This window comes from Echeneis naucrates, chromosome 5 (genome assembly GCF_900963305.1).
Source record: "Echeneis naucrates chromosome 5, fEcheNa1.1, whole genome shotgun sequence".
NCBI classification, from domain to species: Eukaryota; Metazoa; Chordata; class Actinopteri; order Carangiformes; family Echeneidae; genus Echeneis; species Echeneis naucrates.
In genome coordinates this window covers 12,603,907-12,627,972 of record NC_042515.1, presented here as the reverse complement: position 1 = coordinate 12,627,972, position 24,066 = coordinate 12,603,907, and the positions used below count along the sequence as shown (strand labels likewise).

At 45.0% G+C, this 24,066-nt stretch overlaps 2 protein-coding genes across 5 annotated transcripts; one reads left to right on the top strand and one right to left on the bottom strand.

The window, feature by feature from the left end:
- The first annotated feature begins 104 nt into the window (after positions 1 to 104).
- mfap2 (microfibril associated protein 2) lies at positions 105 to 5,662 on the top strand. 2 transcript variants are annotated; one of them, XM_029501625.1, is made up of 9 exons: positions 105 to 228; positions 1,673 to 1,745; positions 2,841 to 2,888; positions 3,305 to 3,328; positions 3,417 to 3,506; positions 3,604 to 3,645; positions 3,730 to 3,817; positions 4,690 to 4,763; positions 4,848 to 5,662. In XM_029501625.1, exons 1-9 carry the CDS (start codon positions 187 to 189, stop codon positions 4,949 to 4,951), a joined length of 585 nt encoding a protein of 194 aa, XP_029357485.1. In that variant the 5' UTR covers positions 105 to 186; the 3' UTR covers positions 4,952 to 5,662. The 2 variants fall into 2 exon arrangements, with proteins under 2 accessions (XP_029357485.1, XP_029357486.1); XM_029501626.1 differs by lacking the exon at positions 105 to 228 and adding an exon at positions 1,518 to 1,570.
- Positions 4,276 to 23,837, bottom strand: crocc (ciliary rootlet coiled-coil, rootletin). Of its 3 annotated transcripts, none has more exons than XM_029501587.1 (37): positions 23,693 to 23,837; positions 20,962 to 21,088; positions 20,727 to 20,872; positions 19,622 to 19,813; positions 19,469 to 19,552; positions 19,293 to 19,378; positions 19,027 to 19,192; positions 18,835 to 18,941; positions 18,507 to 18,734; positions 17,939 to 18,029; positions 17,747 to 17,833; positions 17,271 to 17,483; positions 16,824 to 17,023; positions 16,523 to 16,705; positions 15,928 to 16,072; positions 15,706 to 15,852; positions 14,830 to 15,060; positions 14,253 to 14,446; positions 14,034 to 14,161; positions 13,668 to 13,837; positions 13,382 to 13,561; positions 13,145 to 13,279; positions 12,880 to 13,023; positions 12,332 to 12,570; positions 12,079 to 12,238; positions 11,752 to 11,919; positions 11,233 to 11,656; positions 10,849 to 11,012; positions 10,616 to 10,736; positions 10,366 to 10,529; positions 9,716 to 9,931; positions 9,371 to 9,595; positions 9,137 to 9,286; positions 8,807 to 9,007; positions 8,125 to 8,256; positions 7,124 to 7,297; positions 4,276 to 6,655 (listed from the first exon to the last, which is right to left on the bottom strand). In XM_029501587.1, the coding sequence occupies exons 3-37, from the start codon at positions 20,859 to 20,861 to the stop codon at positions 6,569 to 6,571; spliced, it is 5,871 nt and encodes a 1,956-aa protein (XP_029357447.1). In that variant the 5' UTR covers positions 20,862 to 20,872; positions 20,962 to 21,088; positions 23,693 to 23,837; the 3' UTR covers positions 4,276 to 6,568. The 3 variants fall into 3 exon arrangements, with proteins under 3 accessions (XP_029357447.1, XP_029357448.1, XP_029357446.1); XM_029501588.1 differs by having other exon boundaries at positions 19,027 to 19,183; XM_029501586.1 differs by having other exon boundaries at positions 19,293 to 19,552.
- Between the last annotated feature and the right edge of the window lie 229 nt (positions 23,838 to 24,066).

Below are 24,066 nucleotides of genomic sequence, written 5' to 3'. Positions count from 1 at the left end.
ACACTATACGGCACCGATGCGGGAAAAGGTTCATGCATGGTTTCTTTGTTTTTGTTTTTTGACTGGCTCTGGTCTAACCCTGCTGGTCTTGGTCGGGGTTGGGGGGCTGGACGGGACGGGGAGGAGACTCCAGATGCGGGGTGGTACAATGTGGCGCTGCTCGGTCCCCCCGCACTCAGAGACCGCATGAGAGCTGAGGAGAGCTGGAGCAAACTGAACTACAGTAAGGTAAGACACCCGGAGGAAGGCCGACTTTCTCATTTAACAGGACCACTTTTTTTTTCTTTCATGCATGTGACAATGTTCTGGGAGTTACAGGGCTCCGTGTTTCAGGAACATAAAGTGCGATAATTAGTCAGCATGTTAATGGCCGTGGTCCTGACATGTGGTCCGGTGTTTTCACTGGAGAGACTGAGGAGGAGGAGGGACCTCCACAGCCCCAGCCTGCAGACATGGCACCATCACGGACACACGGTGCCAGCAGGGAAAAAGATCAGCTGGCTCTAAAGGTCTGAGTCAAAGAGGACACATGGACAGACGATTTTAAAGTTGGATTTATTTATCATGGTTGAATAAATTCAAATGGCTTAAAATGAAGATGACAGCAGTCTGAACCTCCTGTTGCTGTTCTGAGGAACTCCGTGTGTGTGTGTGTGTGTGTGTGTGGGGGGGGTCTCTAACTGGGGAAAGACTAAATGGGGAGAGGGGGGCTAATCGCTCCCAGATGTGTGCTGTGAAAACATATGGTTTCCGATCGTCACTGTGATGCACAAGAAGAATGTGTGTGTGTGTGTGACAAATACACACACAGATTTACTGTTACATATGCAGAGCTTGTGCTAACAATGTTTCAATCCGCTTTTGTGTTTTGTATACAGTGCAGCCTCACAAAAAGCTGCATGTAGCCACACAGAGAGGGCTCCATAAGCCACTGTAGGATGTGTTCAAAGCACAAATGAACTGCTCCATGTTGTGTGCATGAAGGAGCCTACAGTGCTGCAGCAGAGGAGGAGTGTTCATACTTTCCACAAAGTGGAAAAGTAGTTTAGTTATTCCTGCACAACGCTAAGGTAATGGCTTTTACTCTGTGTAGTACACTGACAAAAGAATGAGCTGGATTATTTGTCACTGTTCGTGTTTTTCTGTCCACACATCATTTTGAGTCAACCTGAGAGGCCCTTTTGCTTGGTGGAGTGTAGAAGAAAGAAAAGGGGGAAAGGGGGGGGTTCGAGGAAATGACCAGTGAGGGCGACAGAAGGGAAATGAAGGATGTGGACACAGACGGATAAAGAGAGGGAGGGATGAAGAAATCTCAGAAAGTCGGGTGGGGTTGAGGGGTCCACTGTTTCTTTTCCTGGAATGCAGCCTCCAGACTGTCTGCTGCAACGAGGAAAAGTAGGAAAACAGACCAATTGTTTTTAGGAAGACAAACGTGCCACATTCTTGCTGTCAGAGTTTTCTCCCCCTCTTTTACGTGCTGTGGCTGTTTGGGGCCAGTGGAGGGGGTTTGGTGGTAGTGGAGGGCAGAAGAACAGCAGTGGGGGGTCTGAGCGGTGATAGAGGGCAGGGGGTAAGAGAGGACAAGACACTTCAAGAGGCTTGGGGTATATTCAGCTCCAAGCAGTTTGTCGACCTGATGTTGGTCTGTTTTGACTGTTCATCTTCTCCTCAGGTCCTCTCCAGTGTTGAAGTCTGTCTACCTCCCAAAGAGACCATGAGAGTCCTCTTACTAGTCTGCATGCCAGGTATCTGCACTGTACTCTCCTTTCACTCAGTCCGTTGAAGCCCACCGAAATGCAGCTTCAAGTCTGACAGATTAAACACTCATTAAATGTTAAACTACCATAGCTAAAGTAGTAGATAATGTACCTTAGTTTGAGAAAATAGAAAAGAAAAGTCACCACTCTGCTCCGTGCCAGAAAGAAGAAGCAGCAGCCAGTTATCTTAGCTTATTATAAACACTGGAAACAGGCTGGAAATGAAAAGCTTGGCTCTGCTTGCAGGTAACAAAATCCGTCTCACGCAGAAAAGCACAACAGCCACCTTGTTCAAACTGTATTGCACCAACTCTAGACCAGTTGGACAAACACAAGTGAAATACCAATATACATACATATAACAAAATGGTTCCAACTTAGGCAGAAAATTGGTAATTATTGTTAATAATTAGTTTTTGAAATTTTTTGCAGTATTCAATATATCTTAGAAATGAGTAGCTGTATCTACCATTTATCCGTTTCCGGCTCATGGGATGTGCTGGAGCCAATCCCAGCTCACATTAGACGAGGGCGGGGTCACCCTGGACAGGTCGCCGGCCCATCGCAACATTAAGAGTTTCTTTGGAATGTTATGTTGAATGAAGATTTTCGTACCGTGAAAGAGCCAAAACCAAGCTCATACTGTGAGGCCCTTGATGTTCAAAGAAAACAACACTACAAGACTATATTTGAAACAAGAAATGTATAAAAAACTCACCTTTAGGCTATAAAAACAGGTCGGCAGAATGAAGCACCTTATTGTTTGGAGAATTATTTTGTTGACGGCGTTTGGGTGACTTGGGTTACAGGATGATGGGTAAGAACCAGTGTGAGTAGCACACACACTTTAAACCTTATGTGTGTAAAAGAGGTGAGTATGTGTTCAGAAACTGAAAATTGAAAATCTAAAGTGAGAGCAGATTACATACACCAGAAAACACCTGAAAAAGGCGCCCGTGCACGATAGTGTAACTCAGTCACAGTGTTCAGAACACTTGTTTTTGTGATTACTCACATTCAAGCCCTATATCTCAATCGTCGCTTCATCTTTGTGATGACTTTATTTCTCTAAAATGTCGACAGTTCTGCTGCTCGCCCAGGGCCAGTACCAGGAACCGTTTCCTTTTTTGGGTGAGTTCATTAAGACAATATTGCTGTGAATTGTTCCAGCTCAGCATCAGTTTATATCAGAGCTCTGCACATCTGTTCCTGATCTCTGCTTGTCCTCTGATGTGTCACCTCGCCCCGGGGAGTTCTCCCTCCTCCTCTGATTGTTGTTTACCTCCCACATAGCAACTGTTGTCACAGTGTAAAACTTTGACCACTCTGCATGTTATTATTTGTAAACATCTTGCGTATGAGGTCATGAATTACAGGCGCACAAGCTGCTCATTTTCCTCATCTTTGGCATGCAGGTGGTTCACCTCATATGGAGCGGTGCTTTTTGTGTGTTTGTGCTCTGAGTTTGAGGGGGCAGACTGTAATTGGTTTCACAGTGTTGATCTCATGAAACATTTTTCTCTCCTGCTTCCTTTACTACTTCACAGACTATGAACCAGAGTATTTTCAAGGTAAAACCCCTTCACACTCACAGAGAAGATCGTTGATGCTCCTGAAATTGGTGGGGTGTTTAAAAGGGGCTCCTCTCCTTCTCTTTAGGCAGTCCAGATTCTGAAAACCCTGATTCCTTTGCGGGGACCTTCCAGCAGCAGGTCCGGCTTGACCCGGTCGTCCGTCCAGAGAAGTTAGGTATCTCGGCTAAATTCTCCTCCAATCATGTCATGATTTAAAATAGGCTTATAATATGCCACCAACCTTTTAAATCTGTTTTCCATGTGGACGTCAGAGCCGGACTTGGAGACAGAGCCAACAGAGCCTGGCCCTCTTGGTGAGAAAGCTGCAGTGATGAGAGCAGATAGCAAGCTCTTTTCTTTAGGTTTCCATTGTTTTTATTTATTTGTTTGATTTCCAGATTGCAGAGAGGAGCAGTACCCCTGCACCAGACTCTACTCTGTGCACAAGCCATGCAAGCAGTGCCTCAACAGCCTCTGCTTCTACAGGTACACAGACCCAGCACTTTAAAAGGAGCAGTTCAACCCAAAATATATCGTCTTTTCTGCCCCAGCATGAGTCACAACCCTACTGAGCACACTTGTATATCGCTCCCTTTCAGCCTTCTTCCAAGCACACTTACATCTCTACCAACAGCTTCTGCCACACAAAAAATATCAGTGATTTATGTGGCACATTGTTGACCTGTAGTTGGATTTGAGGTGGTTCTGTTTCTGCAGTGCAGATTGTTAAAGAAAGGGATGTGTAGAGTTGCCTTTCGCTTAAAGGGTCGAAACAAAGATCATGTTTACTGTCTACAATTTGCAATAATAAGCCGAACTAAAATTTTTGCCTTTCTCTTTTCTCAGTACTCACAATGATGCAACTTTATTTTCAATTACAAATAAAATCGTTTTGATTTCTTTTTTAAGAAGAGTCAGCTTTTACCTTAAACAGCTAGGCAATGTTTTTTTTTTTTTTTTTTTTTTTTTTCAAAAATTACACAAAATAAATAGCATGTTTGATGGGTATTTTAGGAGCAAATAATTAAAGCACCAGAAGGTTCTTGTCTCGTGTTACTCTACAGATCAAACATGTCAATCAAAGCCTCATTGTGATGATTCAAATGTCATTTTAAATAGAGTTTATCATCCTGATTATTCTTTGTATTTTGTCTGTATTTTCTTTATTTTACCCTGAACTGTAACATACTCTACCGGAAAGTTTGGCTCAAACTAGCTGACAGTGCTCACGCATGTCCTAATGGAAAACCTGGTCTGTGGTCACTATGTGGGTCACTGATGGCTGTTTGCATTTTGGGGTGAACTACTCCTTTAACGTCACTTACACATCAGCGTTTTGCACTTGTTTTTTTATTCAGTTTGCGACGGGTTTATGTCATCAACAAGGAAGTTTGCGTGAGGACTGTGTGCGCACATGAAGAGCTGCTCAGAGGTGGGCTCAGTGTATTGTGTGTGTGTGTGTGTGTTTGTTTGTGTACGTTGTGATTTTAACTTTGACATCTCCCTCTGTGTCCAGCGGACCTGTGTCGTGATCAGTTCTCCCGCTGTGGTGTGGCGGCCCTGAGCGGGCAGTGTGCATCACTAGGGGGGAGCTGTGGAAAGAGCTGTGGTGGCTGCTGATTGAGCCTTGAGATCAGGGACACTACCTGCCCAGATACTGCCGCTTTTCCTCCTACTTCCTCCTCCTCACTCCTCTCTCTGATTCCTTTGTATGACTCATTACTTTCTCCATTTAAAGACTTTTATCCGATGTCTTTTAGTTTTCCTCATGTACGTCTGCCCAGTAGATTGTGTGTGTACGGTTAAATATACGCCAAAGAACGTGGATGATTGTATAAATCACTGGTGCTATAAAATCATCACACTGGTGCTATAAAAAGTTAACCTTTAGAGATGCACATAAAACTGCAGAATATCTTTTTTTTTTTTTTTTTCAAAATTTTTGGCATATTGTATCATATTAATCTCATGCTTTGTGTTTGTTCATATGTTACTGTACTTGTGTTGGGAAGCAGTCGTTGTCAGGATGATCAGCTCATCAGCGGTGGCCACTGTGCACTGACATCAGATAAAGCTCAATATCCGGCCTTCTGCCGTCTCACTGTTAAAATTGTGAGACGTGTGAAGAAACAGGTGGAGAGTGACCTCAGCTTTTGTACTCCTGCCACTTGGATCTGCGCTTCGCGACCAAGCAGCAAGCTCATATAAATATATTCCAGTGGCAAGTCTCAAAAAGCATCTCACAAACGGCCTCTGTTGTACTACTGCTTCGTTAAACTGTCATTATAAAGACAGAGGAAAAAAAATAAACCTTTTTTTTTTCTTACTACAGCTGTTTTTGGTGTGTGATTGAGTCAAACATGATTCATTGCTGTAATGTAATCAGAGGCTGCAGCTCAGCGCTGAAAGGTATTTATGGTGCACATTGTCAGTTTATTCTCCTGCAGACATGTGGTTCCCATGTGTAGTGTCCATACAAGTCTTACTGCTGTTGTTAATTATCAGTCCATTGCTTCATTCAGCAAGTATAAAGTATATACAGATAATAAAACAAGTACTAATGAAAAAAAATGTACTGTAAGTATACTGTCACACTGCAGCACCCGACTGCTTTTGGTCCCTTATAAAATACAGCCTGTGCACATAATCACTACAATCTGTTTCTAAGAAAAATCCAGTGCAGTTGCCTTATTATGCTCAATTCATCTGTTTCCTGACACATGCACTCAGTGAAGACCTTCCCGATTTCTTTTTCTGTCCTGGACTGCTGATATAAATGAAGAGGAATCAAGGCCAAACTCCAAAACTGGCAGAGTTTCCTTCCTGCACAGTGTCCAGATTCTGAGAGAGGGAGAATCCTGTGGTGATTTGGGTTTTCTCTTGACTAAGAGCAGGAGGTTTGTGGAGATGTTGACTAAGTATCAAGTACAGATGTTTGCCAGTAATCAAAAGGCTGCCAGCGTTTTTTAGCACAGCTGGGGAATCACATCACGGCCAGTCCTGCCAGTTAAGTGTTTGTTACTTTACAAAATTGAGATTTTTTTTAAATCGAATTATCAAAATGAAACTTGTGATCATTTGAGACTCACAACATAAAACATTTAGCGGGTAGAGTTTGAGTATCAACACCTCTACAAACGCTGTGTGGGTAGATATTGCCTTTCAGCCATTCAAGATGAAGGATTTTCCCTGGATTAGAAAGTTGGTGTGAGGGTGATTCTGAGCTTGAGCCGCATCTCAGTTTCCAGCCACCACTAAGGATGATGGAAGAGGAGGCTGCCGCCGTTTAATCTCCTGCTGGAGCTGCTCCTTCAGAGTGGAGACCTGTGGGAAAACAGTGGGCGATCACAGTATCTTTTACATTTCTAATCTAATATAGATTTCATCGTTACAAACTGATGGCGTAAAGATGTGTAAGGTCCTCCCACAGGTGGCCGCAGATTACAGAGGTGAGAGGGCCTGAATGTGTCACATAAAATATACTATATTATCTTTGGCAGACCCGCTTTACATGCACTGATGTCAAGAGATAGGCGACGCTGTAAAATCAGAGTGAAACAGCCATTTTTCTGTATTTTGGTCCGTGTTGATAAGAAGCTATTTCACTGTGCAATGTGTGATGACTAATCATCTTCTAATACAGGCTAACTCATATACTGTTGGCCTCCTAATGCGTCATTAAATTTGTTTTAAAATAAGAAAACGTGTGTAAAATTAGTAGTGATTACTTCTTGAAGCTTTCAGTGTAAAGCTGAGCTCAGCAGCACATGGCTTCAACCTGTGAGTGAGTACCTGCTCCTCCAGGCCTTTGACTCTGTGTCGGTGAGCTCGCTCTCTGGTGCCCAGCGTTCGCTCTATGTCCCTGAGGTTGGTCCTCAGTCTCTCGGCCTCCCGCTGAGCTTCGTCACGCTGCCTCCCCAAACTCTCACACAGACTGTGTGACTGCTCCATCTCCGTCAGCTGAGTCTATTCATCACACACACACACAAGTGAAACAGAAATGTGAAGGATTGAGCAAAACAGACAGCACAACAAAGACTGGAAGCATTCATATATAAAAACTAGAGTTATGTTTGGCTGGAAGAGTCTAACTTAGTTTTTCACAACCACCTTTATCAGACGCAGACAGCTAACCACCCAGAGACCACGATGGATCCTCTGGGGGAAAACGATACTCATGATTTCTACAGTTGGACTAAACTAAAGCCTCTCTGGAACAATATAATTGTCCTAGACGTCATTGGATTTATTTTTTCATTATCTTTATTGTTGGGATGCACCACCAGGGAGCACTGAGGAGAGTATTTTCCTTGAAAACTCATAACTCATAGACGTAATGTTACTCAAAGTACCATTAGTCAGGATGTATTTTCTTTTTCTTTTTTTTGTTGAATGCTGTTATTTGTTACACTGTTTCCCGTGTGTAGCCCCCTTTTCATAGGTGTAAGTATAAAAAAAGAAAGTAAACATGACAAATACAGATAATGCCTGGCATCTGCACTGGTCTGAAGGAGGCGGAGAAAAGATCAAAATAGTTCAACACCAGCTTTCCAGGTCAAATGGCACAAAGTGTATGTACTCCACCTCTTTGAGTTAATATTAAGTGAAGAGGAAACGACAAATATAAGCATACAGTGTAACATTTGTTTGGCTTTGTCCTTTAGTGAAAGGCGACACCAGGCTGTGTGCAAGCTGTCCCCAGTGGAGGTGTGAAGCAACAGCTAGGAAAACAGCTCTGTGCTTTCTGGGTATGTTACAGCGGGTGTCAGTGGAAGACTGGAGCCCCCCCCCACCTGAAGCATCAGTATCTGTTGTTGTGCCTCCTGCAGCTCTTGCTCGATGGTGTTGAGAGATCGATCCAGACGGCTTTTCTCTGCCGACAGTCGCATGCTGCCTTCTTCAGTCTTCAGCTTCTGACGTTCGACCTAAGAGCAAGTGTGTTCATAGAAATATCACAACACGCGCATACACACACACACACACACACACACACACACTTCAACACTGTGTGTAATTTGACGATTTCCCAAAAGATTATTTATATTGTCACTAAAACGAAAGGAACTTGGCAAAAATTCCAATCGTCATTAATTAATGTAATCAAAAATTGTTGAGTCCAAAAACTGCAAACCTTGAGTGTCCTTTTCTCTCTATTATATATCAAAATGGGATGTTTTTTCAACTTCATATACAGAATAAAAATCAATGCCAAACTCAGAGGAAAAAGACAATAAACTTTGTTTGAAATGACACAAATAATACTTACCCTCTTCAGCCAAATTACAAATAAATAAATAAATTATATATATATATATATATATATAAAAGGATCAGACTTTCTGAGCCTCAGTGGCCCCGGCACTCTGTCAACCACACAGCACCCTCTCACTGTGACTCAAGATGTGGTAAATCCTAAAACACTCATGGACGTCAAAAATTTTGAATCAAAAGGGTCTTTGTCAGGACAGTGCTGACCTTATCCAGTGTATTCCTCAGTGCATTCTTGTCTTTCTCCAGTCTCACAGCTTGTCTTTCAGCATCTTTTTTCTCTGTCTCAAGCATGGCGACTGCTCGCTGCAGCCCACGTAGTCGCTCCTCTACAGCGGCCCGCTCTGTCTGGGCCGAGTGGGCGTTACGCTGCGCCTCCACCAGTGTGGCTGAACGCTGACGGAGAGTCTGACAGAAGGATACAGATCACACACAATGACATCGGGTATGAGACTCATAAAACAGGGACAGCAGTGTAGTGGTAAGGGCCTTTGCTTTTTTTTGGGCAGATGTTTGTCTTTCATGTTTTATCTACACCTCTTGAGTATTGCTGAGCTCGGCCTCCAGTTCCTCTCGCCTCAGCTCACTCTGGTTCAGCTCACTCTGCAGGCTTTGCAGGCGCTCGGAGAGGGTGGCCGTGCTCCTTCTTGCTTCAGCAGCTGACGCCCGGACTTCATCCATTCTTTCCTTTGTGACAGAGTGATCATCACGTAAAATATTTATGTTTTCATCTACATTGTTTCAGGTCTCTTCTCCATAGTTTTCACCCACCTGCAGAAGTCGTTTGTCCTGTTCAGCCACACTCAGAGTCTTCTGTAGAGCGACCAGGCGACTCTGCGTGCTGCTTTGAGTGGCTGCCGCCTCCTGAAGACTCTGGTTAAGAGAGGTGGTTTTCTCTTTGAGGAACGTTTCAGCTTCCTGAGCTTTGAGCAGAGCCTGGCTCAGCCTCTCCACCTCTCTCTGCAGCAGAGACACACGGGCTTCTCCGTCCGCAACCTGCAGTTTGGAGAAATATATTATTGCACAACTCTGTTCTGAGAAGTGATATAATAAGAAAAAAAAAGTGTATTTAAAGTAAAAAACTAGAATTACAGTCAGATATGAAATGCGTTGCACCTGTTTGAGCAGAGAGTCATGACGGTCCTTGGAGGCCTGGCTCTCAGCCTCCCGGTCGCCAAGACTCAGTTTGAGTCTCTGCAGCTCCCCCTCTAGACTGCGCCTCCCTAGCTCCACCCTGGTGGCCCGGGCCTCAGCTGCCTCCAGCGCTTCCCGCAGGCGCTTCCTTTCTGCGTCCACACGCATCTCAGCAGCGCGTTGCTTATTTAACTGGTCCTGCAGCAATGGAGATTAATGTTACAGACCAGTTTCTCTTTAGTAGAGAACTAATTTCTTTGTATACTGGAGACCTGAGATAAAGCTGTCTAGACCTTTTTGTTCTAGAATATTTTCATGTGACAAATATCAATTTTCTCTCCTGAAGCCTCGTCTGTGTGTTTCTTTCCAGTCAGTCTTGTTCCCCCTGAAGTCCAGAAGGTGAATTATAACGAAAGACGTTGGCAGTTAACACAGACATATGGAGAGCTAGCATGGGACGCAACAAAAAGGTGTGACACTGTGTGTGCGGCATCTGTTGTTGTTCCCTGAGAAGTGATTGCTCCTAGATATTGCTCTTCTGTAGAGCGCTGGCATATGGAGATCATGACTGCTGACTGAGTCATAACACAAATACACTGTGATTACGGACATGTGCACAAGCATGTGTTTACCTGTGTGCATTTCCTATCTGCCTCAGAGGTCTGCAGCGCTCGCTCTAAATCCTTCACCCTGTCGCTGAGAGCTCTCCTTTCTCTGTCTCCTCTCCTCACCATCTCCTCCTGCTGCTGGAGCAAAATCTGAGTGGTGGTGAGACGCTCGTCCACGCCCCGCCGTCCTGCAATAACACAAACGCACATCAATACACCACAATTAAGCAGCTATGGCAGCTTTCTACTTGGACAAATAACATTAATGTTGAACCTTCTTGATATTCTTGTAAGGTGTTTTGTAGCTGAGTTAGACGACTCTGAGTTGAGTCTCTTTCTTGAGTCAGCTCCTCCACCTCCCGTTGCAGGACCCCCAGCTGACATCGAGCATCATCCTTCACAACATCAACAAGAAGAAAATGCTTGAAGCAAACAAAAAAATAGCCCTGGGTAGTAATGTATATTTACTTTTTGTGTTTTTGTGTGTTTGTTGTGCTGCTCATCTACCCGCCCTCTCTGTGCGTCACGCAGCTCCTGGAGGAAGTCCCTCAGACCACTTCGCAGAGTTTCAGGGTCCAGGTCTGGCTGAGGGAGGGGCAGGGGGGTACTCGCTCTCTCAGGAGACACCGGCCCTGAGCCTAAAGTGTTGTCAGGAGTGCTTCCTCGAAATTCTTAAAAAAGAGCAAAGATGAAGTTCTTTTTATGACGTGTATTTGTTGTTTCTGAGTGTAGTTTTGTAGTCAATGTTTGTGTGGGGGAAATAGATCTACGGTCTATTTCTTTTATTTAGTGAATTGACTGTAAGAGTAAATATTTACTGATAGTATAGTATTTCCTTGTTGATAAATGTGATTTGAATAAATAAAAGCCTAAACTTCACTTCATTCAGACCTTTAGGAGGGGAGAACGAGGAACGGAGGGGTGAGATGCTGTGGTGGCGGGACATGGTGCCAGGTGATGCTGAGCTGCCCCCTGGGCTCCTCCCCCGTCCTCCTCTGCTACCCGCTCCAATGCCGAGCGTTCGCGTCAGGGCTGACTGGAGGCTGCTCAGGCGAAACTCCAGGTCCCTCCTCCCGGCCTCAGCCCGGGCCAGTTCAGCCTCGGTGGCGGTCAGGCGGCCCTGGGCCTCGCTCAGCTGCAGGCTGGAGTGGGCGGCGGCATCCTGAGCTGCCTGAGCGCGCAGGGACAGATTCTTAACTTCATCCTGGAGCTTCTTCTCGCAGCCACGTGCCTCCTGCAGGTGGGCCGTCAGCTCTCTCTCACAGCCACGCCAGACAGACTCTGACTCCAGCAGGCGCTTTTGAATCAGTGAAAGCTGCAAAAAATAAAAAGAATAAAAAAATCATGATACACTTGAAACCAAAATTATGTCGAGCCAGTGCATCCCTTTTCCCCGTCCTTTACCCCCACCTCTTTCTTGAGGGAGTCTCTGGCTGCTTCAGCCTCAGTTAACTTCTGTTTGGTGGTAAAAACCTCTTTCCCTCTGTCCTCTTCTCTTTGCTCCTCCAGTGTCAGACGAGTTAGCAGCTCAGCCACCTCCCTCCCTTTCTGCTCCTTCTCTGCATCCAGAACTTTCAGCTGCAAAAAAAAAAAAAAAAATCATCAATCAAAGTATTCTTTCTACAAAAAAACTTCACTGTGGTTTATTTCATTCTGCCTTAATATGACATTTGAGCTCTACAGTTTTGTGATGCGGCCCTGAGCTTGTTACATGCTACATGTGTGCGTTTGTCTGACCTGTCGGCGGAGCTCCTGCAGTTCTCTCCGAGCTTCAAGCCGTGACCGCTCAACTTCTCTCAGGCAGCTACGCAGCTCTGCTACTTCCTTCTGGGCCGATGAAAAATTCTCCTCCAGCACAGCCAGTCGCTGCTCCTTCTCCTCACACTGTCGCTTCACACTGACAAACCGAAAACACACGCTTCCTTTTACACGCCACTCTGACACATTTGTCTTATTTTGTTGCGGCTTTCCCGTTCGTTCAAGCATTTACCTGATTCTCTCAGTTTCTGCGCTTCTTAGACTTTCTCTGAGCTGGGTGTTTGACTGACTGAGTGTGTCTCGCTCCTTGCTGGCATCACTGAGGTTGCGCCGCAGCTCAGTGCTTTCTCTTCTGGAGTTTTCTGCTGCCTCCTGAGTTTGGTTGAGATGGCGCTCAGTGTCCATCATGTCCCTTCTCATCTGATCTCTGCTTTCCTCACTCACTGAGAGGGAAGCTCTGCATTGGTCCAACTGTGGGGAGAAACTCATGTGTGTTACTAGAAAATTAAGTGTAGACATATGCCAGGGAACAGCATTTTTTTGGGAAAAAACAGTTTCATGTATTTTAATTATAAGATTAATTAATGTGTGTTCTATGATGTGTCATGTTTGTCAATGCAAATCCAGATCCATAAACACTGAAAGACTGAAATTAGGAATTAAATACTGAAAATTCTGACTCAAAATTACAGATTTAGACAAATGAGCAGCCTCAGTGGATGGAGGTTTTCTCTTTTCTCTACATCACCTCTATCTACTGGTTAGTACAGGGTCATCTACCTCTTTTAGAGCAACGTCAGCTCGTGACTGAAGGTCAGTACAAGTCTCTCGCAGACTGTGAAGTTCACGTTCATGCCCAGAGGCTGAATCCTCCAGCTGGCAACGAAGCTCCAGCAGCTCTGCATTCAGAGCCTCAACTCTGACCTGCATGGATAAAAAAATAACGTAGAGTTCATTTAGTTGATCTTTCAGATGCTTTTGCTGGATAAGACTAAAGATAGTTCAAAAGCTACGGAGAATAATTTCCAACAGGAAATTGCATCACCTGCTCCTGCTCTTTGGAATGAGCTGCTTCTCTGGACATTCGCTCGGCCTCCAGCGCTGCAGCTGTCAGCTCGGCCTGCAGACTGGACAGCCTGTCCGACAAGATAGCTTTCTCTGCCTCCTTCAGAGAGAGGGCCTGGGAAAAAGGAGTGGTACTTATTACAGGAACATGGTGAAAACCAGGCTTGTATAATTTCTGCTTCTGCTTTGTTTCCTCAGTCTTGGAGCCAGATCTGACCTGTTGTTTCTCAGTCTCAGCTTGAAGAAGACTCTGATCTCGGTCATGCCGGAGACTCCGAAGTTCAGCTTGCAACTCCTCGCTTTCTCTCTGTGTTCTGTGGAGCTTATCCTCCATTTCCTGTCTGAGCTTCTTCAGTGCGACCTCATGCTCCATCAGCAGGCTCTGCCGCATCACCTCCTAAGAAACAGGGCAGCAAAGAGGACAAATATTGATTAGAGAGTCATTTCCAGAAGTGAAATGGGCCTACAAATAGCACTTAAAGTAATGTATTGATCCTTCTGACCTTTTCTGAGACAAGTCTCTCCACCTCCTCCTGATGTTCAGCAATGGCCTTGCGTAAAGCCTGCTGGGCCTCCAGCTGTGCAGCATTTAGAGTTTGAGTCAGAGCCTGTTTCTCCCTCTCAGCTTGGACCAATGTGCTCTCCCCATCTGAGCGAACACGCCTAAGTTCAGCTAAAGCCCATCCAGGAAAACAACACAGAGAGAAACATACAAATTTCAACCATCGGGTTCTAGTTTGTTGTGTCACTGAGCAACTTGGATTTCTTATTATATTAAATATCATCAGTTTGGCATGTTTGTGTCATGGTTTTTTCTGTTTTGCTTTATCTTTACATGTTCTTGTATGTCCTGTGTCCCTGTCCCTCACCAGCAGCTGTTTCACAGCGGACTCGAAGGTTTTGGTTCTCCGTCTCCAGCTGCTCTCTGCGAGACTCCACCTGAACTAGCTGCTGCTGTATCTCAAACAGACTGGTCTCCAGGGACTCCCGCTCTGACCTGTAAGGTCATACAAACACAAATTACACACACACCACCCCTTGACCCTGCAAAAACATATTTACCAAGGACAAACAACAACAACACACACCTAAAAGCAGCCAGTTCCTCTGACAGCATAGTGTTTTCTCTCTCTGAAGCCGTCAGCTGAACCACCAGAGCTGCTTTGTCTCGAGCCAGTTCTGCCCGACCGCGGCCGACCTCCTCTAAGGCTACTTCGTTCCTCTGACCCTCTCCCCTGGCAATACTTAACTCTGATCCCAGAGAGGTCACTTCGCCACAAAGCTATCAATCAGAAAACAATAACATAAAAAATAAACAAATAAATGAATAAAAATGCAGAAATGAAAAGCCATTCATAAAACTTCTTCTCATGTGGTGCTTTTGGAAAATGTGCTGTGATTGTGTTGTTTGTTTTATTGGCATTTGGTGGCATTGAGAAATGGCTCCTCTTACATGAATGAATAAGCATTTTATTAAACGCAATTGTAATTGCATGAAATCGTTTCTGAAGGCCACATCCTCTATTTAGAGAGCTTGTGACTTAACTAGAAATGAATGTGTAGAATAAACTCACAAATGGCAAGTGCTTTGCCTATAGCTTTGCTTAAGTGTTTGTAGGTGGCACTGAACCTTTAAATGATGATGTAATATAATCTTTTATGTACCTGGGTGACTCTCTCCTGCAGCTTAAATCTCTCAGCCCTGAAACTTTGGAGTTCTGCCTCCATCCCCGCACGGCTTAGCTCGGTGTCCTGCAGTGACTGGTGAAGGGTGATGCGGGCGGAGTCCAGCTCCAGCCGGTCCTGCTCCAGCCGAACCAGCTCATCTCTCATGGTCAACTTCTCCTGCTCTGCCTCGCGTTTCTGAGCCTGCAGGAGCGTCTTCTCCTCCTCCAGCTTAGAGACACAGGTAAAAGAGAGACTGAACAAGGAGGCCCTAGAAACTCGTTTTGCTGATTAGATTTTTGCCATGAGCAATGGCGAACACTTTCATACACTCTTCTTCCAAAGTTGGAACAGTTTTGATTATTTCTCGTCAATTTCTGCTTTTGTTTGTCCCCTCAGTGGTTTGAAGTGGACAGGACTGTTCATTTGGATCTGATTCCAATGGGTTGAAGGCTTATGTTGCCAGATCAGAAGAAAATAATTAAAGCTCATTCACACAGTCCTGATGAAGCTGAGTAGCTGCATTCTCTACGTTGAACAATTAATATTAAATAATAATAAGCTTACTGCTTATTAATTCATGAATATTCGATGTCTGAAGAGTCAGAAGATTTTAAATTGGGAGCTTTAGTAAGGCCAGGTCTTCAGAGGTGTAAAGGTATAACATGTTATTCTATTTTATCTATTGTGAACCATGAGAAAGTCACTGTCTACCAGCCAGAAGAGGCTATGATGGCAAGTTGTTGTGAATTTGTCTGTTTTGAAATGGGAGAAAAACTAAACATATAAAATGTGATTTTAAACGACACCGAACCAAGTTAATTTCAAGCTTACTGAACCTTGAAAAGTTCAAATACATTTCTTTATTCTCCTAACCTGGCGGATGTAGGTGTTCAGGTCAGCTTTATCCCGGGCCAGGCCTTCATTCATACTGCCCATTTTGGCCAAGGAGTCTCTGAGAGCAGCCTCCTCAGACTGCAGCTTGTTGAGCAGGAGAGAAAGCTCTGCATTACTGCTCTCAGCCTGGAGGGACAGTGAGTGTCGTAATACAAGTAACAGACATTTAAATTAGCACTAAATGGGATGACTTTATCTTACCCGAGCAAGAGCCTCAGACAGTTGGGCCCGCTCTTTCTCCAGCAGTTGCCTCTCAACCTCCCTCTGCTGGTGAGTTTCCTTCACTGCTGACAGCTCTCCTCGCTGAGCGGAGGCCCGGTTCTCACTCTGATCCCACTGTCTCTGTCTGTATCAGGAAAATACGCATCTCCACAGGTTATGGCAGGGTTATCAACGCATTTCAGTACTCTGTGTTTGTGGAAAAGTTATTGTCTGGGGGAAACGCTGTTTGAGTCCTTGGGGCCCAGTAAAACTGAGAGTTCACAGATAAAATATCACACTTTTGTGTTCAATTGTGTCCAAACATCAGTCAGACATGAAGGGAGGAACAGCCTGCACAGTTCTGCTGTGATGCTTCAGATAAAGGATTATCACTAGATCTGATTAACAATGTTTGTTGGTCAAGGAGTGCTGACAGAGGCAGTAAGGATTTGTATGTGTGTGAGTTTTATAAGCTTTTACAGATCTTTTGAATGGTGTTTACTGTGGTTGTAGGCACTCTGTCTTGGCTGCACTAGGCTTTGTGGATTAGTGCCCACATCACATTCACTTAATCATGACCAATTAGCCGACTTACATCCTCTGAGTCTCTGCCTTTGCCCGGTCTCTCTCCTGAATGGCAGCCTCCTTCTCCTCCCTCTCGTGATCTCGCTCTCGCTGCATGGACACCACAGTCAGCTGCAGCTTCTCACAGTCCATTTGCAGGACCTGGTGGCTGCTCTGTGCTGCCTGTATGGCCTTCTCCAAGTTCATCTTCTCACTGTAGTTATTCATGCATGATACGTGTAGGAGAGCATGTTGTAGACTTATGGTTACATTATCAACGGGATTCAAGGATTAGACGCAGATTTTTAAAGGTGATGTAAGTGTCTGTCAACCTGGCCAGAATGTCTTTCTCCTGTTTCAGGCGGTCCTTCTCTCTCTGTGTGGTCTCCCTCTCTCTCTGAGCAATGTCCCTCTCTCTCTGAAGGGCTTGGTGTCTCTGTTCTGCATCTCTTTTCGCCAAATCCGCCTCTGAAAGCTGCTTTCTTAGTTGTTGTAATGAGGACTGCGCAGACAGGAGACGTCCTCGAACATCCTGCAAACACACAGCAAGACATTGGAGGGCTGACTCAATGCAGATGATGATAAAATGTGGCCCATAGAGTGAGGGGGCTAAAATAACTCCTACTGTTGCTGCGTTCACTCGGGATCATTGTTGATCTTTCTCTTTTATACCCTTTCATGTCTCCTTTCTGTTTGTATTGAGGCTCAAAATGCTAAAAAAAAGTGATAAAGAAAGAGGATGTGCTAAAGGTGCAGATTTCCTTGAAATGACATGTCACCTGCAGCTGGAGCATCTTGTTTGTCACAGCAGAGTGGATAGCAGAGAGCACCGCCTCTGGGAGGGCAGCCAATGAGGAGTGGCGAGAAGGGGAGGAAGACCTTCGAGGAGAGGAGGAGCGGTGAGGGGAGGAGCCACACATCAAGGCCAGCAGTGGAGCGGCAGAGTTGTCCTGGTCAGCTTCTGATGATGACTCTCCATCCGACAAAACTGTCTAAAAAAAAAGACATTTAAATGAGACAGAGTTTAATTAGTCATCTATCATTGCAAGTTGCAAATATTCCAATGGACTTTTTATGCATTCAAATTTTTGTTTTCTTGGCTGTATTCAGTCAGGTTGTGTGTCTTTATGTGTTTTTTTGGGTTTTTCCCTTTGCTATAAATCAAATTTCCTCTGAGGGACATAAAATTCTGAACTGAAGCTGGAAAACTGCTACCCAAATGTTATGGCAAATCCAATTTGTGCAGCTTGTTTACCTGAGCAATGTCCCGCAGTGTGTCTAACAATGCTCCAGTGTGAGCTCTCATCATCTGCATGTCAATTTCATCATGGCCACTCTGCTCCTGTAGGAAAACCAGGGAAATGGTGCAGCACCACCTCAGACACCTCAGCAGGGGAGGAGGGTTAAAGCAACAGAGCAATTACAGTCTTTACGATGATCTTCTCACCTCCAGCCTACTCTTCAGAACAGCAACCTCTCCTTCTCGCTCCTCCATTTGGCCCTTTAGTCTCTCCACTTCTCGCACTGAATCTGAAAACCTGATAGTTGGCATTATAAGAATTTGTCAAACAACATGGGAAAAACAGGCCTCGGTTATGTTGCGGTCATCAGCAGAACATGTGTTGTCAGTTTACTGAGGATGGGATGTCACCCTGTCACTGCGGATGATTTATTTTAACTATCATGGCACTTGGGGAACATCTCCCAGCCCATGTAGGACACTCTGACAACACCAGGCTGTTGCACCAGTGGTTTGTGAAGTAAACACACTGCAGGTCATCTCCTCCTGTTTCTGTTACACAATATAACAAACACTGCCCTGGTATGACACCAACTGTGCAATATTCCCTACCTGCTGCTATTTGTGTTACATTCAAATATCTAATTGTGCACTTCAAATTCCCCACAGTGGAATTTATAAAGGACTATCTGATTCTGTGGTCTCTAATTTTACATGCCTTACTGATTGAAGTGCACGTTGGGGGTCATTTTCAAAGTGACGTCATCACACTGACCTGACATTGAGCTCACTTCTCTCTGCATCTGTTCTGATCTGAAGATTCATCATTTCTGCCACTCTGTCTCTTAGCTGCTGCTCCAGCCGGACCCTCAGAGCTTTCTCCTGCTCCAGAGCCGAAGCGGCTTCTGCCTCACGGCTCTGTAGCACGGCGGACAGGCCTGTGCAGGACAGCTGAGAGGAGTGGGACATCCGAGCCAGCTCGTTTCGCAAGTCTGACAAGTCCCTGAGATCAGAGAGAGAGAAGGGGCAAAAGCATCAATGTGAATGTCCACCCTGTTCAAAAAATGTAATCAATACACAGTTTACATAGTGCTGATCTTAACCTTTCAGTGGCACTCTTCATATCACAGACGTGCCTCCTAAAGCCGACCACTTGCCGCCACAGCATCAGCAAACGGCTGTGCTCACTGCTGAAATAACTGTGGAACGACTGAAGGGAAAAATGGAGAGAGAACAACGGGTAAACTATCCTGATGTCATTATTTCCTTTTTCATTTTAAATGTTTGATCATGACCTCTTCTTCTCTCCTCCAGTCAGACTCCTTTTGTTCCAGCTCCTCCCTGGCTTTGGTCCAGTCAGCAGTGAGCCTGCGGATGTCCTGGCTGAGAGCCTCATTGGCCAAACCAGCCTGTTCCAACTGCTCTCTCAGCATCGCATTCACAGCAGACAAACTGCTGCTCCTGAAAACACACAAGAGCAAAATAAATAATGCTGACGGCAAAAACAATACGATAATTTCAGAACTCTGAAAAAATGAAACTCCGGAGGCCGAGGTTTCACCTCTGCTGTTCTTCCTCCAGACGGATTAAAGCATCTTCCAGGTTGCTGCTTGATTCATCTTGATGGCGTCCGTTTGATGTTTCACTCTGATTGAGAATAAATGTCATCAAAAGTGTGGGACGTGAATGACTGTAGGTATAAAAGCATGTTTCCCTCGTTTCATAAATTCCACTTACACCAGGCCTGTTTTTCTCCAGCTCTGATGACTTCTCCTGCAGCATCTGCTCCAGATCGCCACACCTCTTTTTGTACTGAAGCACCTGTTGAACCAGCACAAGCATTATTGTCTGTTATATCTCAATGAAAAACAGAGTAAAATAGAGTCCAACCTTGGCCTGTAACTTCTGCACCAGCTGCGCCTGCCTCTGCTGACCCTCCTGGTAAGCTGTGAGTTTGCGCTTGTAGGCAGCTTGTTCCTCATCCAGGCGTCTACGTAAATCCACATTCTGCTGAGCCAGGCTCCGAGAATCTGGTGACTCATGGTCCCCATCTCCCGTGTCGAAGCGCAGAGCCTGCTCCAGCTGTAGGTTTGATTAGAAATAAGCAATATTTAACACTATGACTCTACATGTATTGAAAGCCCTGCATACTTGCTATCTGATACTGAAATTTTACCTTGATAACAGCCGGTAGGAATTCACCCTAAGTCAATCTATTGCCATTCAGGCTTTATGTGTACTAAGTATAGACACTGAAAGTTTGCTCTTTCAGCCACTTACCTTTTGGGGAATGTAATTATAGCTAGAGAAGTAAAATTTTTGAATATCTAGTGTTGTCATCTTCACTACAGGACATAGGAAACACTTACACAACCTCTGTGTTCCTTACATCGTTAAAAAGCCATACATTTTTGTGATAATGCTTTGGGTGTGAAACTACAACCCTTGAATAAACAGTTTGGGAACTTATTGTCAACTGAGCTCTGAATGGGGATGTAAATGTTCATGACTAGCACAATATTGCAGTACATGCATTCAAAACTAGCTCAAGGACTTTGAGGTTGAGGCTCCGTCCGGCTGTGGACCGTCTAAATGGGACCTGCTGCCTGTCCACCAACGCTACAGCTCCCCTCCTTCCCACCAAAGCCCCTGTTTACAGTCACCCAGGGTGACAGGTGCCATGGCAACATTCCACTTCAACTCATTCCAGCCCCCATCACCTGGGAGACCAGCAGACAAAGAAACATCGAGAAAAAAGGCAAATGGGAAAAAGGAAAAATGCTCCGATAACCTGGAGGATTTTGAACGTCTTACTTTGGACACAAAGAACAGATGATGGTTAGCGATCAATCATGTAGAGGAAGCAACCCAAGTGGGACGCCGTATTTACTGAAATCTAATTCACAGCTAAAAGTTTGGATTGTTTCTTGGTGCCCATCAGTGGCCAGTGCTGTTTCTACCATTACTGCAGTTGTGGTGCTGTGTCCTGCCTCACCCTCTCGCTGATGGCACCATATTTGATGGCGAGCTCATCTCGGTCTGCTCTGCTGTGGGCCAGCAGGTCCTCCAGCCTGGCCAGCTCGACCTGCAGCACCCTGTTCTCCTCCTGGAGGGACATGACCGACGACATGGCCCCTGGTGCTGAGAGGACGAAGCAGACACAACAATTAGGTCGAAGAAAAGACTCTAACCTTTAATCTGAGGATGGAGATCACACTGTAGCCACTCACGGCTGTCGTTGAGGTTTTTAGTGACAATCTCTCGTACTCTGGCCGGTAGACATGTGGGGGGGGCATCAGGTGATGGGCCCCGGACTGTCAGCCTCTTCTCCTCAGACAAAACACTCTCCTCCAGTCTCTGAAGCACAAAACACACATTTATCATTTCAGGCCATTTCAGAGATGATGACAACAACAGCCCTGAATAATAGAAAGTCCATACGCAGGCAATGACTGTGGTTATGGGATGCAAAAAGCATACAAACAGGCCACAACACCAGCTGTATTTGTCACATGCGGGACCAGGCAGCATTCAGACTCCTGCACAGTGAATGAGCCTCAGTGGACGGATGGAGGAAGAGCCGGTCACCTCACCTGAATCACTGACTCCAGTTTGTTGGAGTCCGGCTCTGAGGTTTCTGCTTCGCTCATCGCTCAAATCCGTCCGGGATCAGGATTAACACCGATTAAATTACAACCTCCTCACAAGACCCGCGATCGTCCTCTGTTTTTCCAACAGGCGTGAATCATGAGGAAAAAGCTCCTCAGCCCGGTTAGTCGGTGCTGTCCGAGCCCGCAAAGTTTTCCGGCGGAGAGAGCGTCCTGCCTCCGCCGAGCCGGCAGCACAGATTGAGGACGGCGGGATTAGCAGGTTTTACAATGCCCCCCCTCCCTCCACCAGCATAACACACCGCTGCTGTGAGTCTGCATGACAAAGACACACCGGAATGAAACTTTACCAGCCGCTCACTCTCTGTCCTGAAGAGCAGAAACACCGTTTGGGCTATGCTGCTGAATTTCAAAATAAACTCCGGGGACAGGGGCAGAGGTGTGTTTTTATTCAGTCCACCACTTAAAAGTGGGAAGATCCATTCAAAGGCTGTACTTTTTGTTAGGAAATCCTGTTTGCAAGTCATTTTAATTGCTATTAGTGACTTTGTATTCACATCCGTGTCAGCAAATCTGATTATTTGCCCCAGATTACTGTGGATATCAGTGGATTAACTGCAAATTTATATGAGAATATTCACTGTGCCTGAAACATTAAAGGTATTAAAACTATGAGGTGTTTCTCTTCTAAAAGACAGCAGGACCTCAGGATTGGTTTTACATACAGCATGTAAGAGCACCTCTCCATTAACCAAATACCCACTTTATCACCACTCACAGTGTGTTTGAGATTCAGGGGGTTTATTTAGCAGGACCGATAAAATAAACACAGCTGCACTCTCAAAGTCTGTTTCCTGCAACAGAATTTCAGAAGTTTTCCTCCCTCACAAATTAGGGTTTCAGGTCCAATTCATTTATATTTAGGTGACTGCTAGCCGACACATATATTACTGTTTAATCTCTTTCTGGTTCAGGCCACAGACAACAGAAAAACAGACTAATACCAACACAAGACAGATGTAAATATTATAAATCATATCCACACTGATTTCTGCCAACCAAAACGTAAAAAGTTGAAATCAATTGACATATCAACATGATTTCATTGGCAGCTATTCAGAGAAGTTATTTTAAGTCATGGAAATTTCAAGAGAGAAAAATCTTCCTACTCTTCAGATTTTAAAATTTCTGGTCTTATTGCCCTCTTTTATAGTAAATGGGAGGAATTTGTCAGTCCAAAGATACTCAGTTGTTTCTGATTGGTCGACAGGTGTTGTTGTAACCATGTTTTTAAATTTTATTTTAATTATTACTGTTTGTGCAACAAATACAGCGCACTTTAATGAAAGCAGGAGTCTGTAGTCATGTGAAACTGTGACAACGCTAAACATCGGGGGGGTTGTGCTTCCACCACATAGTGTTTGGATTGTCATAGTTACAGACAAGAGGATCATTGTCAAGACCAGACACCAAACAAACACACACACACACACCTATATAGTCACTGGTGTCTTCGGCTAACCCCAACTCTTATCCTCAGTTTAACCATATCAACCACCTCCTGCCTGTTTCATGCAGGCTGCTGTTTACAGGAGAAGAATAAATGAACATACTGAACAATCTGATGAAGATTTACAATAACAATCTGAACAATCTAAAAGATTCAGCCGATCACACGGGCATACTTCCACTCAGTCTTAGAACATTTTAAGTTAAATTTATCAGACATCAATAATAATGTATTAATGTTAATGTTCATTATTACAGTGGTCCCCCTTTTTAACTAATGAAACCATCAGTAAGCTCCACTGTCTCAGAACACACCCCGTCAGAGCCAGTACCTTGTATGTGAACTATATAAGCTTCAGTGCAGCCTGTTGAGCTCTCCCTTCCACAGTCAAACCATCTAACCACAGCCTGGACTGTTTTCAGTAACAGCAGTATGTCCAGTCTGTGACCACCAGCTGCCTCCTCTGCAGTTCCTGTTTCATACTCAGAAAACAGAAGTGCTGCTTATTGTAACCGATCAGCCGCAGGCTCTGTATTTAAACACAGAAATGTTTGCAGAGAGACGCATCCAAGTTTTCAAGTGTCGCTGAGGAGGCGGAGGAAGAGAGGGGGCAGCGTGTTAAACCGCGCAACATCCGTGATGATGAGTTCAGACTTTGATTTACAGAATCGGGCTCAACGTCGCCTCCTTGTAAACAACATCCGGGTTATAAAACAAACAAACAAAAAAAACAAACAAACAATAAAACCTTCACACGCGCCAGCAGCGCCGCGTCTGTGTGGCGTTTGCTGCAGCTTTTCCCCAAAACATCCGCACACTTCCCGGTCTGATTTCTCCGCTCACCTCGGCTGCTTGGGCCGATCCGGGTTACTGCGCTCTCCTTCCGTGATCTGCAGCCGACGTTGCGATAAGATAAGCGGAGAAGATCCGCCATCCACGTCGTGCCCAGCGGGATCATCAGCGGCGGCCAGGCGGCACAGCCCGCAGATCCTCCATGCTTCTTCCGGGGAGGGACCTCACAGCAGCCCGCAGGCCGGTGACAAGATGCTCCGCTGTCAGCGGTCATATGATCCGTCTACATTTTCAGTAAATTCATCGAAAAACATCGAGATTTTTTGGTCTAGGTGGACCAAACTAAGAGGAGTCAGATAATATCAATTTCTGTGGTGATTTCCTAAAACCTAACATGTTAAACATTTAGAAAATTAATAAGGTAT